Source organism: Anser anser, assembly GCF_964211835.1.
Source record: "Anser anser genome assembly, chromosome: 21".
NCBI lineage: Eukaryota > Metazoa > Chordata > Aves > Anseriformes > Anatidae > Anser > Anser anser.
This window is the reverse complement of record NC_139742.1, coordinates 8,281,512-8,296,813: the sequence shown is the minus strand read 5'-3', so window position 1 is coordinate 8,296,813 and position 15,302 is coordinate 8,281,512. Positions and strand designations below refer to the sequence as shown.

General features: G+C 57.0%; 2 protein-coding genes across 7 annotated transcripts in view; one reads left to right on the top strand and one right to left on the bottom strand.

Annotated features, from left to right (window-relative positions):
• The window catches only part of DDX31 (DEAD-box helicase 31), a 63,548-nt gene extending 59,981 nt beyond the window's left edge, over nucleotides 1–3,567 (top strand). For all 5 annotated transcript variants that reach the window (XM_083807401.1, XM_083807398.1, XM_083807400.1 and 2 more), the window contains one exon: nucleotides 3,128–3,567. In XM_083807401.1, coding sequence (XP_083663527.1) covers nucleotides 3,128–3,342 — 215 coding nt within the window. In that variant the 3' untranslated portion in view covers nucleotides 3,343–3,567. The remainder of the gene's footprint in view (nucleotides 1–3,127) is intronic.
• Nucleotides 3,568–9,062: 5,495 nt separating this feature from the next.
• Nucleotides 9,063–15,223, bottom strand: BARHL1 (BarH like homeobox 1). 2 transcript variants are annotated; one of them, XM_083807185.1, is made up of 4 exons: nucleotides 15,087–15,202; nucleotides 14,285–14,973; nucleotides 10,956–11,178; nucleotides 9,063–9,413 (listed from the first exon to the last, which is right to left on the bottom strand). In XM_083807185.1, the coding sequence occupies exons 2-4, from the start codon at nucleotides 14,715–14,717 to the stop codon at nucleotides 9,119–9,121; spliced, it is 951 nt and encodes a 316-aa protein (XP_083663311.1). In that variant the 5' UTR covers nucleotides 14,718–14,973; nucleotides 15,087–15,202; the 3' UTR covers nucleotides 9,063–9,118. The 2 variants fall into 2 exon arrangements, with proteins under 2 accessions (XP_083663311.1, XP_083663310.1); XM_083807184.1 differs by having other exon boundaries at nucleotides 14,285–15,223.
• Nucleotides 15,224–15,302: the final 79 nt, after the last annotated feature.

The following is a 15,302-nucleotide window of genomic DNA, read 5'->3' as shown; positions in this document are numbered from 1 at the left end:
TTGTCTCTCTGCTGAGGCTCTCGGTACCAGCTTTTCTGAGGTTGCGACTTAATTACAGGTGTGCGCAGGCAACTGTAAGCTTGGGTCTTTCCTTCCTTCCCGTGCCTCCATGAGGAGGAGGGCAGCTTTCTCAGACCGTACCAAGCAATGTCGCTGTACAATGCACCTTTCTTACCTAGGTAATGAGGTGATCTGAGAGACCTTGGGGTGACCTGGTTTTTGTCCTATACCTGGGGCATAAAGTCCAAAGCAGTGATTGCCTCTAGGGCTGAGCACTGGCCTTGCAGGTGAAGGGACGATGTGCCCCCCACTTGATCACTCATCTCAGCCGGCTCTCTGACTGCGTACCAATTCTGCCTGTCTTTTACGGGAGTGCAGGTACCCCGTATCTAGTGTAAAAGAGTAGTAGTCCGGTGGCACATCTGCCTGGCTTCCAGTATGTGACAGCGCCAAACTCCCACTGTGCTGGACAGTAACGCAGAGAAGTGAAATAACTTGCGTTTGGGGTCAGCGCCCTCCTAACGTGCATTGGAGCTGTTTCATTTTCTGAGTTACGATTCCTCTATTCCTGTCTCGTTTTCCCCTAGCTAATAAAATTGGCTATTTTCTCCTCCATTTGAACATTCCTTTCTCCTTTAGGCGCCGTTGAAGTCCTGGCGCTGTAGCACATCGGGATGGTCAATCATTAATGAATCTTCTTTCCCTGCAAGTTCCCCTTCGTTGCAGTGTTTTGTAGTTCCCCACCAAAACGCCGACTGTTGTGTTTGGAAGGAGGGATTTAAAGGGCTGTGGATTTCTCTGCCCGTTATCAACATGATGTGTTCTCATTAGGGCTCAATACAGCGTGATACCTAGACATGAGATCACAGAAAGAGATGCTGACAATCCAGGTGTTTATCCAGTGATGGGAACATGGGTTCTGTCTAGGCTGCAAATGTCTTATGTTTACAGCTTTCCTGTGAAGCTTTTTGCCACGGTATCCAGTATTGCCACACGGCTCTCTTCAATTAGCATCACAGCAGCCTTCGGCAGCAGGGAAATACAGTCATCCCGGGTCAGGAGGTGGGAGAATGGACACGGAGGACAAAGAGGTTAAATACTTTGCCCAAGGATGCTCACGGTGTGAGTAGCGAGGTCTCAGCTCTCCTGGGTTTTGTCCCATAACCACAGGGCGCCTTTCTTTGTCATTGTTATCTTGGTTCCTCTGGCAGAGCCCTAGAGACTCTCACCAGCTGAGCAAAGAGGGGAATTTACACCTTTACAGCAGCACAGCAAGAAGAATCTGGCCAGGGATCCTGACCTGGCGTGCTGTCCCTACAGGCTGTCGCTGTTGCCTGTGGCTCTTGCACCTCGTGGTTAAGCAGGGCCTCGACAGCTGTTCTTCTTGCCGTGATCAGCACAGGTTTCACAGCACAGCTCCATTGATTTTTGTGGCCCTGGTTAGAGGGAGAAACCTCTCTTTTCCCTCCATCCTTCTTTTCCCGTGTACAGCTGATCACCACGGCAGGGGGTATTGATTTACTAATTGGGCAATGATTTCACCTGATTGATAATAAAGTGTTGGACAACCTCCCTGCTGAGCCGAAGCTCAGCCCGGCAGCTACGGGTGGATTACGGGTCCTTTCCCTGTTGTTAATAAACTGATCTGTTGCTTGGTAACCCTCGAATTACTGTAGTAAATGCTTGGAGACACAAGGAAAGTGTCGAATAGAAACTTAGCCGAGTGATGGAGGGGACTGAGTGCAGAATACAGCTGTAGATCTACACCACAAAGAGCCTGGATCCTAAATTAGTGAGGTAGTGGAGGCTACACCAAAGGAAGCAGTTTTCTTCCCCGTGTCTTCCAGACTTAATCTTCTAGGGAAACCATCTTACAGAGGTGATCACTACACCATTCTTGCCATCCTTCTGAGCCTTCCTTCCAAACGCACTGCGGCCGTGAGACCTACGCGGGGATGGAAAGCAAACTATGGAAAAGGGGGCAAGCAAATATTCCAGGGAGCCACGAGTTTGCTTCCCTTCCTTCTTTGCACATTCGGCCTAAGGAATGATTTAATCTGTGGCTGCAGACAAGAACGCTTCCTTCTGTGGTCCCCAGCATGGTTCTAGACACCTGAAGGAACTGTGAAAGGCTGTGCAGTAAGGCTGCAACCTCTAGGACTCCTGAGGCCCACGTGTTATCATAACCACATGCTGGAATGGATATGGGGCTTCTGGTGCACTCCTTCATTGTTTTCAGAGGGCCAGATAGATTTCTGATCACTTCTCTGGAAAATCTTGAGGTCTGTTACTGGTCTTTGTAACAAACTGGTGAGGGGGACGTGCAGACAGCAGTAGCTGTGGATACTCCCATGCTCCCAGGGCTACGGGGACGCTGCAGGGAACAACGGGTCCTGCACTCGGGAGGCTGCAGCTCAACCAGTTCAGAGAGGGTGACAGCAGCAACAAAGGTGAGATTTGCCCAAGGTCACGGAGCAGGACAGTGGCAGAACCTGTGGTGGAAAAATGCTGAGCGGGTTTTTATATTTATAGCTGGCAGTTTAGGGCTGCAGGGAGATCCGTGTTGGGGTTCCGCGGCTGGGCAGAATGCAGCTTTGCAAAAGCTGGTCTCTGGAGAGGGGCTGCAAGGTGCATGGGATGTCTGCAGGACAGTGCAAGAAACAAGTCTGCTGGTTTTACACTTGAGAAATATTTTTTTGTTTGGGGTTTTTGTGTTTTCAAGGTCTGGATTTAAGCTCTGTTTATAAAACGTTTCCATTGTTCAATGTCTTAGGGCTCTTAGGCTTTTTTTTATTATTATTATAATTTTCAAACTGCTGTGTCACCTAATTCATCAGCCTTCAGCACACCACCTTTCCTCATTCTCCCCACCACCTCTGCAAGAGCATTTGTACAGAACAAAGGCTTGCTTTTAAAAACGGCATGATATTTTGCCACCTTTGCGAAAACCTGTCACAACAATATCTAATTTTGCATGAGACAGAATTTCAAATCAAGCCTCAAGAAAAGGAAGCTGTTCTTCTGCTAATGCGCAAATGTCACTTTCCACAGCTGTAAAATAAGTAACCCACCTAGCAGCGTTTCAGAGAGAAGGAAATCTAATGCCTGTTCTCTTCCCCCTGCCCAGGTCTGACCTTCTCAAGAAGACCCACGGCAAACATCGCCTTGCTGAGATCTTGCGATCTGAATATTCCAGTGGGATGGACACTGGTGTATCCAAGGTCAAGAAGAGGAAGAAAAAACAGAGGAAACCTGGCAACCAGCAGATTCCAACATAAGCCGGGACCTTCCACTCATTTGCTGCAAAACCTGCTTGAGTGCCTCAGCCGGGGGTCAGGGTGACCTGCCAAATCGACTGACGAGTGTTTCAATTTATCAGGCAAATATGGGAGGGATCTTGGGGATCCTGGCCTCCTCCCTCTCACTCCATTCGCCCAAATGGAATGGAATCCAGGCGTGTCCTGTCGCACTGCTGCAATTAAATGTAGCTTCCCGACGATGCGTTGTGTTTCTAAGGTGTTTTTTTGCAGGAAAAATAAAAGAGGTTAAATACGGTTTTCAGAAAAATGTGATGTCTGTGTAACCTTGAAGTGAGACGTGTGTGCTTTGCTGTCTAGAAGACCTGCAGAAACACTCTACACTGTGTTTGCTCACTTATTTTTAATCAGCAAAGCAGTGGCAGAGGAGGTGTTCCAGGTGCAGGTTTAAGAGGAGGCTGCTGCTTTCTGTGTTGCTATTCAGGGAGGCACTTCTGCTCCTGCTGCAGGTAACAGCCAAGCCGCTGCCACCTCTCCTGTCCTTTGTGTGGTGGGGCAGGATCTGTCCCTGGACACTGATCGTTAGTCAAATGTTGCCAGCTGTAAGGAGTCTCCCTGATTTCAGTGAAATTGGTAGGACCCTGGAGAACTCCTCAGTGTAGTGACACATGGTCCCTTTGGGACAGAGCTCATGGGCACAAAACTTCATGTCAAAACTCCTCCGAGTTTGGGAACAAACGTTGTCACTGGGGGAAGGAGCCAGAGTGGAATCCAGCAATCTCCAAACTTCTCCTTGCCTGCAGCATATTGTCATGCCTAATTATGAAATGCAGAATACGTATGAAATGTCTCACCTCTCTGAACATTAAAGCCTTTGCAGAGCCTTGCTAACGTTTTCCAGTAGTCACCCGGGCTTTCAAGGTTCTCCCTGCGTTAGCTCGGCCTCGCGCAGTGCTTTTTTCAGCACGTCGCGAGCTAATGGATTTCACTTCGTGCTTTTCCCCGTTCTTCCTTCTCATCAGAGAATTTCCACTGCTGAGAAAAGGAGGCAGCGTGAGCCCCCGTGTGCTGAGGTGGGCACTCGCTCACCACTGCCCAGCATGTGAAGTGAAAGCTGAGCTCGAGTGGAGCCGGTGGCAGAGCTGAGTTAGCAGCACATGGAGCCTGGCAGGGAGAGCAGGTGCCCCGAAGGCCTGCGGGCGACCTACAGAGTCCCACAGGACCCACGGGTGAGCACCCACCTCCCCGTGCCTCCTCCAGACCCCTAAAGGCCCTTTGTCTTCCTCGAGGGAAGGCACAGAGAAAGAGAGGCCTGCCTGCAGCCCAGCTTGGGCACGTTATTTAACGCAGCACCAGAAAGGGCTTAAATCCCGTAGAATTGTGAGGTGGTGGAAGGGGAAAAAGCAGAGTGTAAAAAAAATTTAAAAAGAAAGAAGTGGAGGTGAAAACAATATCCACTTTGTGAGTACAGAACTGGGGGCACCTAGTATTGGGCTGTAGTGAGTCATGCTAAGGGCTGTAGGAGGGAAGCAATCAGTCCAAAAGTATTTAATTTGTCAAGTGAATGCAGCTCTTGAGAACCAAAATGATTTTTTTTTCCTCCCAGGCAATTACCAAACAGAATGCTGATTTTCCTGCAGTACTTTAAGAAAGAAAGAAGTTAAAAAGGATCCAGTATAAAATTAACCATGTTTTTGCAGAGAGAGTGACGTTAATAACATTTCTTAGATTAAGATTTAAAAACAAAAAGCAAAGCTCATCTGATTTTATGATTACTGTTTGGAAGAGCAATCAGGTTTAAGGCAAAATGTCAACTTAAAAAAAAGAAAAAAAAAGAAACCCCTGAGGATGAAAATGACTCAGAGAGAGCAATGCAGGGAGGGTAAGTTTGGAAGAACTGATCTTGTGCATGAGGGGAAAAAAATTGACCTTCTCTTGGCTGACTGTCACGTACGAATTAATAGGGACTAGTGGTAAATTCATAATAACAGGAATAAAGGGCCAACGGCACATCAGCGAGGCTTCGGGAAATCTCATTGCTGTCTGTATTAATTGGGCATGGAAAGTTACAAGCCTTATGGTGGACAATGTGATTATTAAAAAAAAAAAGAAAAAACAACTGCCTTTTTCTTTCAGAGCTATCTTTCAGCAGCTAGATCATTGAGTGATTAGGGAGAGGAGGAGGAGATCGTTAAACAGGGAAGTATTAAAAGAAGTGCACACACACCTGAAGCTAATACTTTGCTTTAATAAACTTCGAAGTGCAAAACGTATTTAAGTTGTAGCTGGCTCAGCGGGAGGCAAATTCTGCTTTATTTACACCTCTAGAGGGGCTGGGAGCTGGCTTCACCCTTGCTCCTCACCTGGTTCAGGAAGCACTTAATAGGTTTGGAGTTAATCTGGTCTCAATTAGAAGCACCCCTGTAACAAGGCAGGGCACACAAGTGTTTGGCATGCCTGTAGGCTCCCCTGGCATGGAGCAAGTAGATGTAGTGCTGAGCTGTTCCTGAGTTTGTCCCCCCTTACTCTGAGGTACGTGGTGAGTGCTGTGGGGGTCCTGGCTGGGTGGGAGCCGCCTGCGCAGCTCGGAGGGGCAGGGAGCTGGGCTCTGCGGAGCTGGGTGAAGCTGCAGCCTCGTTTTGCTGTGCTGGCATTGCCTTTGGTCGGGTTTGTTTTTTTAATTTTGGTTGGGGTGAGTGGCAGGGGCTTTGCTGGCCTGCAGCTTGAAGTCTGGTCTGGAAATAACGGCACCAAGGAGCTGCTGTACAAAGTTCCCACCCAGGCTTGGGTTTGCCTTCCTTGCTGCTCCTCTGCACCTTGTTCTCAGAGCTGGGAGTCCTGGCTCTGCCAGGAATTGCTCTTGTGCTTTGCTCTGCTCTCTCCTGGCTCTGTCTCCTTCCCCCTGTGAGGAGCCCGCATCATTTGGGTGGCCGGGAAGGGCTGAAAGGCTGCGCTGAGCCTCTGTGTGTCACTCCCTGTCTGCAGCTGCAACATCTGAGTTCATGCTTTGAGGTTTTGGGGGAGAAAAAAGCAAGGGGGTAACCTGGGTACCAAGGTCACAGCTGGGCACCCACTTTTGGAATGTCTTGGTCACACACCTGACACCTTAACCCTAGAGCCCCTGCTGCTGAGCTGCACTGAGAGAACCGATCAGCAGAGCGCAACCCTGTTCGCATGGGTTTATTTTCCCCATAAGCCTGCAGAGAGGACAGGAGAAGCTCTGGGCTCTCTGACTTGGCCTAACTTTGTGTGGTGTTGAGACAGAAGGGTAAAAGAGCTAAAACCGTTCTGCTGGTTTTCTTCACCCTGTGCCTGTTGGCACGTTTGGGGAAGCAGCTTTCGTTCTTCACCCGCTCCCAGCGTGAGGGTCCTGATTAAGGCTGAGGCAGGAGAGGAGGAGGAGGAGGAGGATGGCCTTCATGCTGGGATAAAGCCCAGATGAGGCCTGGGAGCCAGGAACGCATTCGGTTCTGGCAGACCCAGCAGCACTGGCTGGGCCGTGCCTCAGACCCAGAGCTTGCGGAGGCAGCTGCTTTTACGGAGCCCCTGCCCACAGGCTGGAGGCGAGGCTGGTCCTTCAGCGGCTTCGGAGGCTGCTGAGATCCTCCCACGGAAGACACTGCCCGAGTGGTGTGGTGCAAGCAGCATTCTCCGACAAGAGCATGCGGCATCCCCCCTAACCCTGTTGATTTGGGGGCTTTGCTGTGCCTTACGCTGCTGCCAGACCTCTCTGGAGGACCCAACTCCGGCCTGCCTCCCCTCTGCTCCCTGCCCCTCACAGCCAGCCCCGGCCTGGGGGTTTCCTCAGGCCCTGCCCCGCTGCCTCCTGTTTTTTTGGGGACAAACCATGCCCGTATTACTGTGCTGCCTCAGCCCCGCTTGCAGAGCGGAGTGCCAGCCTCTTCCAGATGTGAAATGGCAAATTTAAATATTGCAATTACAAACGTGTAACGAAGCCTTGTACTTCATTAACGTAAGAGGAGGAATCTGCTACGGCTACAAGGACAATTAAATATTAGAGAATGTCTTTGATTCCCGTTCCTGCTGTGTAAATGGGAGGAAGGTTGCTGTCTGCTCCTTGCCTGGGCGCTCGCGAAATGAAAAGCACACCCACTGCAAGTTGTCCTTTGATAGATTTTTAATATGATTTTAAAGAGTTTTGTTTGGCCTCATTCTTATTCAATGAGATTAAATTAAAGCACTTATCCCCTGGGTTTAAGTCAATCCATGTAGGATTTGGGACGGGGTTTGTTGCCCCGGGGAGGGGGTTGTTTGCAGGCCTTTCTGAAAGACTCCTTTCCCACTTCATTAACCCGAGCTGGGAGCGACCCCCCCCCCCCTTCCTCCTCCTCCTCCTCCTCCTCGCCCCGACCGAGGATTTACCCAACTCCCCCATTCACATGCAAAGGACCCAGCGGCGGCCCCACAAAGGCCGGGGGCTCTCCTCGGAGCGGGGCCCCCCCAGGCCTCGCCGTCGGGGCAGGGCCGCGGGCACCGGGGGCGTCGGGCTGGGCCTCGGCCCGCAGCCTCCGCTCGTTCCTTTTTTATTTTATTTAATTTTTATTTTTTTTGGGGGGGGGGGGGAGGGGGGGTCTACAGGTCCGGGGGGTGCCGGGGAAGAGGGAGGCGGCCCTAGGGAAGGGGAGAGCTGGGGGGGGGGGGCTTGGGCGGCCCGGGGGTGCCGGGGGAAAGGGAGGACTGGGGGGGGGAGGCCCTTGGGCAGCCGGGGGGTGGCCTGGGGGGGGGCCGGGGCTCAGCCCGCAGCCCATCTGTCGGCTCCCCGAGCCGGCGAGCCGCTGCCCGGCTGTCCCGGGGACCAGCTGCCGGGCCTCGGCCGAGCCCAGCGCCACTTTTCAAGGCGGGGGGGGGAACAATCCATTTTGCCAAGCGCTCATTTAAAGCACTTAGGCAATTATACACTTAAGATTAGCGTTAATAATTCACCAGCCCGGCGGCTGGCCTCCCCCCCGCCCGCCCCGCGGATGCCGGCGGTGGGGCCGGGCCCTGAGGGGAGGGCACCGGGGGGGGGGGGGGGGGAACCGAGCCCTAGCCCCAGGGACCCCCCCCCCCGCCGCCTCCCCCTGCCCTCGGAGGGGAAGAAAGGGCCGGCGGAGGCGAAGCCGTTCAGTTTATAAAGAAGTTTATTTCCACATTTAAAAAAGGGGGAGCGGGGAGCCCGAGAGGCCGCGGCGCCCCGAGCCGCCCCCCCACCCCCCCCACAACCGGACCCCCCCCTCCCTGCCCCGGCCGGGCCGGCCCCGGGATACAGACTGACAAGCATCACTTACACAAATACGCCCTCAGGGTTCACAAATAAATAATTCATATACATTTTGCGCACGGTATTTACAGTTCGCCGCTTTTTGCGGGTGCGGACGGCCCAAAACCCGGTGCCCACCCCCCCCCCCCCCCCACCATTCCGGGGTCCATTCCCGGCTGTGGGGCCGGGGGAGGCGAGGAGGGGGCTCCCGGGAACCGGGGGGGGCTCGGCCCCGGCAATTGCTTAGGAGGGGGCGGAAAGGCAGAGCCCCCCCGGACCCGGGCAGCCCCCCCCGGGCACCCCCTGCCCGTGCTCCCGGTGTGGGGTCGTGGGGGGGGACAGCAGCGCCCCTCCTGCCCTTGGGGGGCACAAGGGGGCAAAGCGGGGCGGGGGCAGCTCTGCCAGCCCCCAGCCTTGCTCCTTGCATTCTTCGCGTATTAAAAAAGTGGTAGGGGGGCGAGGGGGGGGTCTCCTTTATATATATATATATTTATATTTGTCGCTTGCTCGCGGCCCCAGGGGTGGGCTGGCCCCCTTCGCCCCCCCCCCCCCCCGACCGGGGTGTGTGGGGGTCGGGGGGGGGGTCCCGGGAGGCCGGGGCTCACCGGGGCTGCGCGGCCCGGGGCAGGACGCCGGGCAGGGGGGGCAGGGGAGGGGGGGGCTCGCTGCCGCCCTGCAGTCCGTGGATGAGGATGCGGGGCACCAGGGGTCTCTGGAGGGCCGGGGGCGGCGCGCTGGGTCCGCGGTACAGGTAGAGGGCAGCGCCGGGGTCCAGGTTGGAGACCAGGCTCTGCGGGTAGAAGTAGGGCGAGGGGAACATCCTCTGCAGGGCTGAGTAGTTGCCGGCCTCGGCCAGCAGCTCCAGGCCCACCGCCGTCTGCCTTTTCCACTTGGTCCTGGGGGGGGGACAAGCCGAGACAGGGGGGCGCGGGTGGCGGGGGGTGCTCCAAAGGGCGCGCACGGGGTTTTTGCGCTTCCCCCCCCCCCCCCCCACTCCGCCCTTGCACAGCCCCGGTGCGCGCTGCCGGAATTCGGGGGTGGGATGGGATGGACTGGGATAAGGTGGAATGGGGTGGGATGGGATGGGATGGGGCGGGATGGGATGGGACGGGGCGGGACGGGACGGTGGCCGTAGCCCCCATTAGCGGGGCAGCAGGACTTGGCTCCCCGGCGTCCCCACGCAGCCCCAGAGTCACAAAGCCCCCGTTTGGGTTTGCCCAGCGGCCACTCACTGGGGCCCGACCCTTGGGCACCTTCCGAGCCCCTTCCCGGGCCGGGAGCCGCAGGTTGCAAATCCCAAATCCCAAACGCTCCCTCGTGGACGCACAGCTCCGCCGGGCAGCCCCCCCCCCCCCCCCCCGTGCTGGTCCTGCTCCGGGACCCCCGAGCCGGGACCCCCAAGGGCCGGGGCTGCTGCAGGGGGCAGCGCTGGGGGGCTTTCGTTTGCGGCTTATAGGGATGGGGGGGGGGTCTGTGTCTGTATTTCTCTGTATCTATTTCCCTGTATCTGTATTTCCCTCTATCTATATTACTCCGTATCTATATTTCTCTGTATCTGTATTCTTATGTATCAATATTCCTTGGAATCTGTATTTCCCAGAATCTATATTTCTCTGTATCTGTATTTCTCTCTATTTCTCTATCTGTATTTCTCTCTATCTATATACTTCTCTCTATCTATATACTTCTCTTTATCTATATTGCTCTGTCTATATGTCTCTATATCTATACTTCTCTATATTTCTCCGTGTCGGTATTTCTCTATATCTTTATTTTTCTGTGTCTATATTTCTCTGTGTCTATGTTTGTGTGCACATTTATACACAGAGCCCCCGCCACCCCTAAGCAGCCCCGCAGAGCGCTGGCGGAGCGGCCGGGTTCCGCAGCCCGGGAACGGGGCTGGAAATTGGGGGGGGCGAGGGCTCAAACCGGGGGGCGAGGAGAGGACAGGGCCGGGGGGGTGCTGCCATCCACCGCCCCCGGTCCGCAGGGGGGGCAATGGTCGGCTTTGGGGACCCTCGATTAAATCAATCGAAGCCACCAAACGGCTCCGGCCCTTTTGCAGTTTTGTCGCTGAAGCTCTAAACCTATTTCCCCCAGTAAATTATTCATCATAATAATAATTGTGTAATTACTGTAAAGGCCGTTAATTATTGATGCCCAAAGCAGTAATTGGTATCTATTATTAATGGCCCGATGTGTTATGCTGCTGTGTTTAGCTGGATGCCCGGTGCTCCCCTCGCTCGCTGGGGCTGGGGGGCACCGATTGCCCCCCGGCCCGGCCCCGTGTCCCCCCCCCCCCGAATTTGGGCTGGGGGCAAAAGGCCCCGGGGGGCTGCAGGTGGCTGGGACCGGGGGGCCGGGGGGGGCCCGGAGCGGGGCTGCGGGAGCAGGATGGGACCGGGCGCTGCGGGCGGGAGGGCAGGGGGAATTTTTACCTTCTGTTCTGGTACCAGGTTTTCACCTGCGTGTCGGTGAGGTTGAGGGAGGCCGCCAGCTCCATCCTGTCCTGCACGCTCAGGTATTTTTGCCTCTCGAAGCTGCGCTCCAGCTGGGCCAGCTGATGGTCGGTGAAGGCGGTGCGGGCTTTGCGCGGCTTTTTCAGCCGCACCGGGGGGCTGTCCCGGGAGCTGGAGATCTCCCGGTCCCCTTCTTCTTTCACTGGGCCGACAGGGAGGAAGAGAGGCCAGGTCAGGGCAGGCAGGGAAGGAGAAAGGCTCAAAAGGGGCCGAGACCCCGCCGCAATAAACCGGAGGAGAGGGGCTCGGGCACCAAATCGGATTCACGGCGCGGTTGCTCCGCACCCCGATGTGGTTTAACCCGGGGGGGGGCCTCGCAGGGCCCCCGGCTCGGACCCGGCCCTTTCCACCCCGACAGCCGGAGGGGGGCAGGATCCGGCCCCTGCGCTCTCCCTGCGCCTCCTGCCCGGCTTTGCCCCCCGACACCCCACAGCTTTTTTGGTGCCCGGGCATTTCGTTTAGTTTGGGGGTTGTTTTTCTCTCTTTTTTTTTCCCTCTCTCTTTTTTCTTTATTTTTTCTCTCTTTTTTTCCCTCTCTTTTTTTTTTTTTTTTAAACCCCAAACAAAACCAACCCCAAATAAAGACGGGGAGGCCGCGTTTTTGGAGAGGAAAGCCGCCGGGCTTGGCGCCTCTTCTTCCCCCGTGCGGAAAAGCCTCCGTCCTCCCGAGCTGCTGCCGGGGCCGGGACCCAGCCTCCCTCCCGAGGCTCGCAACGAAATCCCGGGGAAGCGGCCCCGACCGGGCCGGGTTTGGGCTTCAAAGCCGGCGGCGGAGGCTGGGGGCGGCGGTGCGGAGCCTGCCTGCGCCCTCCGTGCCCATCACCGGCGGAACGACGCCGGGATTTACACCGCGAAACCTCGGAGGGGTAAAGAGCCGGGAGGAGGAAAAAAAAAATAAAGGCAAATATAGAAAACAAAATAAAAATATAGAAAAAAAAATATAGGAAAAAAAAGAAAAATATAGGGAAAAAAAAGAAAAACAACCCCAAACAAACCCAAACAAATCAAAACAAACCAAAACAAAAGCTCAGAAATAAGGAGGAGAAGGAGCCCGGCAGTGCTCGCCTTCCCCACCCTCGTGGAGGAGAGGAGGAGGCAGGAAGGCTCCGGCTCGAGACATTTTCGGCGCTGGGGCTTTGCGGGCTTTATGCTAAATTTCCCGGGGCCGGGTGTTAGCGGGGCCGGGGCCGCGCTGAACGCGAGCTGATTTCTCTCTGTAGGAAGACAATAATCCGGTTAATTGAGCCACCGGGGAGAGAAACCCTTCAACCGGAAAGCCCGGCTCCGGCCGAGGAGGCAGAGCCGAGGCCGGGGGGAGGCCGCCAGCACCGGGACGGCTCCGCCCGGGGGGGGCAGCAGCGACCCCGGCCTGGGGAGGGAGGGGGCCCGGCCGGCCCCCGAGAGAGGCCCGAAAGTTTTGGGGAGCTTTTTGCTCCCGGGGCAGGGGCAAAGCCGGGTTTCGCACCCTGGGAAGAAGCAAAAAATTCCCTCCTCCGACCCCCCCCCCCGCCCCGGGAGGCTCAGCCTCGGCTCCCCCAGCGGTCCCGCTGGCCGCGGGGCTGCGCTCGGTGCGGCGGCGGCTTCCCCGTCCTGCAGCTGTGCCCCGGGCAGCCCTGGCTTAAAACACGAAAACAAAAAAAGAAAATTAAAAATCAAAAATCAAAAATCGATGTCGCGGGGCTTCGGCATTTCGGCTCGGGCCAAATCCCGCCGGTTAGGCCCAGCCGCGCAGCCCCCCGGGCGGTGTAAATCGGGGCCGTTTCGCCCCAAAAAAGGCTCTTCCCAAAGCAGCAAAAAGGGCGCTGCTGGGCGCGGGGACCTGCTTCTGCTCCCCGCTACGCGGGGGTTTTAAAGCCCGTTTGCGCAGTGATTTTTTTCCCCCTATTAAAATAGGTGTTTTACCCCTATTTACGCAGTGGTTTTCCGCTCCTTTCAGGCGGTGTTCTTGCCTCCCTTAAGCGGTGTTTTCCCCTCCTTTAAGCAATGTTTCCCCCCTCTTTAAGCGGCGTTTTCCCCCGTTTTAGGGAGAATTTCGATGCTGGCCGCGGCTGCCCCGAGCGGAGCCGAGCGCTCCCGCTCCGTCCCTGCCTCCTTTCTCCCCTCTCCGGGCGGTTTTGGGAAGGGGACAAAGGCGAGAGAATCAGGGGAGGAGGTTCAGGAACCGAAAACAAAACCCGAAGTGGGGAAGCGCGGCTGTTTTCGATCCCGGCCCTTCCGAGCGGCGGAGCCGAGCCCCGCGGTTCTCCCCGCGGATCCTCCCGCAGAGGCCGGGGCCTCCCGCGGGGCTCGGAGGCTTTTTTGGGGCAGTTTTCCTCCCCCTTCAGCCCGTTCAGCGGCTGCTTCGGGCTATCCGGGGAGGGGGGGGGGACACACTATTGCCCTATCCCGTCCCCCAGTTCCTGCCAGCCCCCCAAAATCCAGCGGCCCCGCGAGGAGCCACGGCCTCCCCTTTCTCCCCCAGCCTCGGCAGCCTCGCCTCTCCCTGCGAACAGTTTTTTCCCGGGTGAAAGTTATTATCAGTATTATTATTTTTTTTTTCGGGGACGGCGGAAGCGGGATGGACGAAAGCTGCCGGGATAACCTGATCCGGGGTGGTGGGGGGGAGAGCCCCAAACCCCAAACCTCCCGCGCTGCGCCCCTGCCTCCTCCGAGGGGGAGGCCGGGCAGAGGCTGCGAGGGGCCGGGGAGGCCGAAGCCCCGGCCCGGGGCGAGCCGCAGCCGTTTCAGCCCCGTTCCCCGCCGCGGCTGCAGCCCGGGGCTCGAAATAATCCGAAATAATAACCGGGCTAATAACGCTAATACGAACCCAATCAATTCCCGCCGACTTTTCTCTGTCGTTTGATACCGGAGCAGGGGAAATACCCGGTAATATCCGTGCAGATTTTATTATCGTTTCTATTTTATTTTTCCTCGTGTTTTGCCCGGGCAGAAATCCGCCCCCGGCTCTCGGCTCCGCTTTCCCCGCGGGCAGGCGCGGAGGACCCGCGGGGAGCACCCGGAGCAACCCCCGGGCGGCTTCGGAGAGAGCACGAAGCGCCCCGGCCCCTGCCACCGCAGCCAGCCCCTCCGACCTTTTCCTCTCCAAAGTTTTCCCGACTTGGTGCCGACCCCGCGGTCATTTCGGGGGCCACCGGTGCCGCCACCCCCCCCCCCCCCCGGCCCCGGGGCGCTCCCGGCGCATTTTGAGGTTTCAGGGCCAGGCTGCCCTGAGACACCCCCCCCACCCGGAGCCAGCGGCTCTTTTTTACCTTTGTACTCGGAATCCGAGGAGGAGCTGCTGGTGGTTTTTTCCATTTTCTCCCTAAAGTCCTCGCCGGGTTTGGTGGGGATCCTGCCCGCCGGCTCCTGCCCGCCGTGAGGTCCATTGGTGCTGGAGTAAGGGGCGCAGGCTGCCAGGGGCTTGCAGTCGGCCAGGATGTCTCTGATGAGGAAGGACGAGGTGACGGTCCGGGACTGGGAAGGAGCCGAGCCCTGGCCGGGCTGCAGATGCGGCCCCGCCGCCTCCAGGCACTCGCGGCCGGGCGAGCGGGGCGAGGGGCACCCGCTGCTGCCCTCCGAGCGGGGGCTCAGCTCCAGCGGGGACCTCCCGTCGCCCCCCAGAGGGTCCCCCTTGGGCCCTGCCGGGCTCCCGGCTCGGTGCGAGAGGATGGAGTCGATCCCGAAGCCGGTGGAGCCCTCCATGGCCCCCGCAGGTGCTGGCGCTCACACGGGCATCGGCGGGGAGGGCGCGGCGGAAGAGGGTTGGTAACGATAATTAACGGCGAGAGCAAGAACAACAACAACAAAAGGGGGAAAAAAAAAAAAGAGAAAAAAAAAAAGGAAAAATAAAAAGGTGAAAGAAAGAAAAAAAAAAAAGCAAAGTTCAGCCTGGGATCCGGGCTCTCCGAGGCGCCGCGCGTTACATCCAGGGCTGCTCCGTCTTCAGCATCGCGCCCAGCTGCACTCAGACAGACAGACAGGAGGGGGAGAGGGAGGCAGAGTCAAACTTTGGCCGCCGAGTGGGTGGTGGAGGTGGGGGGGGGGGGGGTTGGAGACGGACCCCAACCTCACCCGGGGGTCCCGGCCCCCGCCCGGCCACCCCAGCGCTGCGCGGAGCCGCGGGGCTGGGGGCAGCCCGGGGGCTGCCAGCCGGAGGAGGGGAGGCAGCGATCGATAGTGAGGCTCCGCAGCGCCCTAAGCGCTTAATGATCCCCAAATCAACTCGGCGGGGAGGGCGAGGGGAGGGCGGAGGGGGTGGGCAGCCGTCGGGCCGCCGCGGCGCCCCCC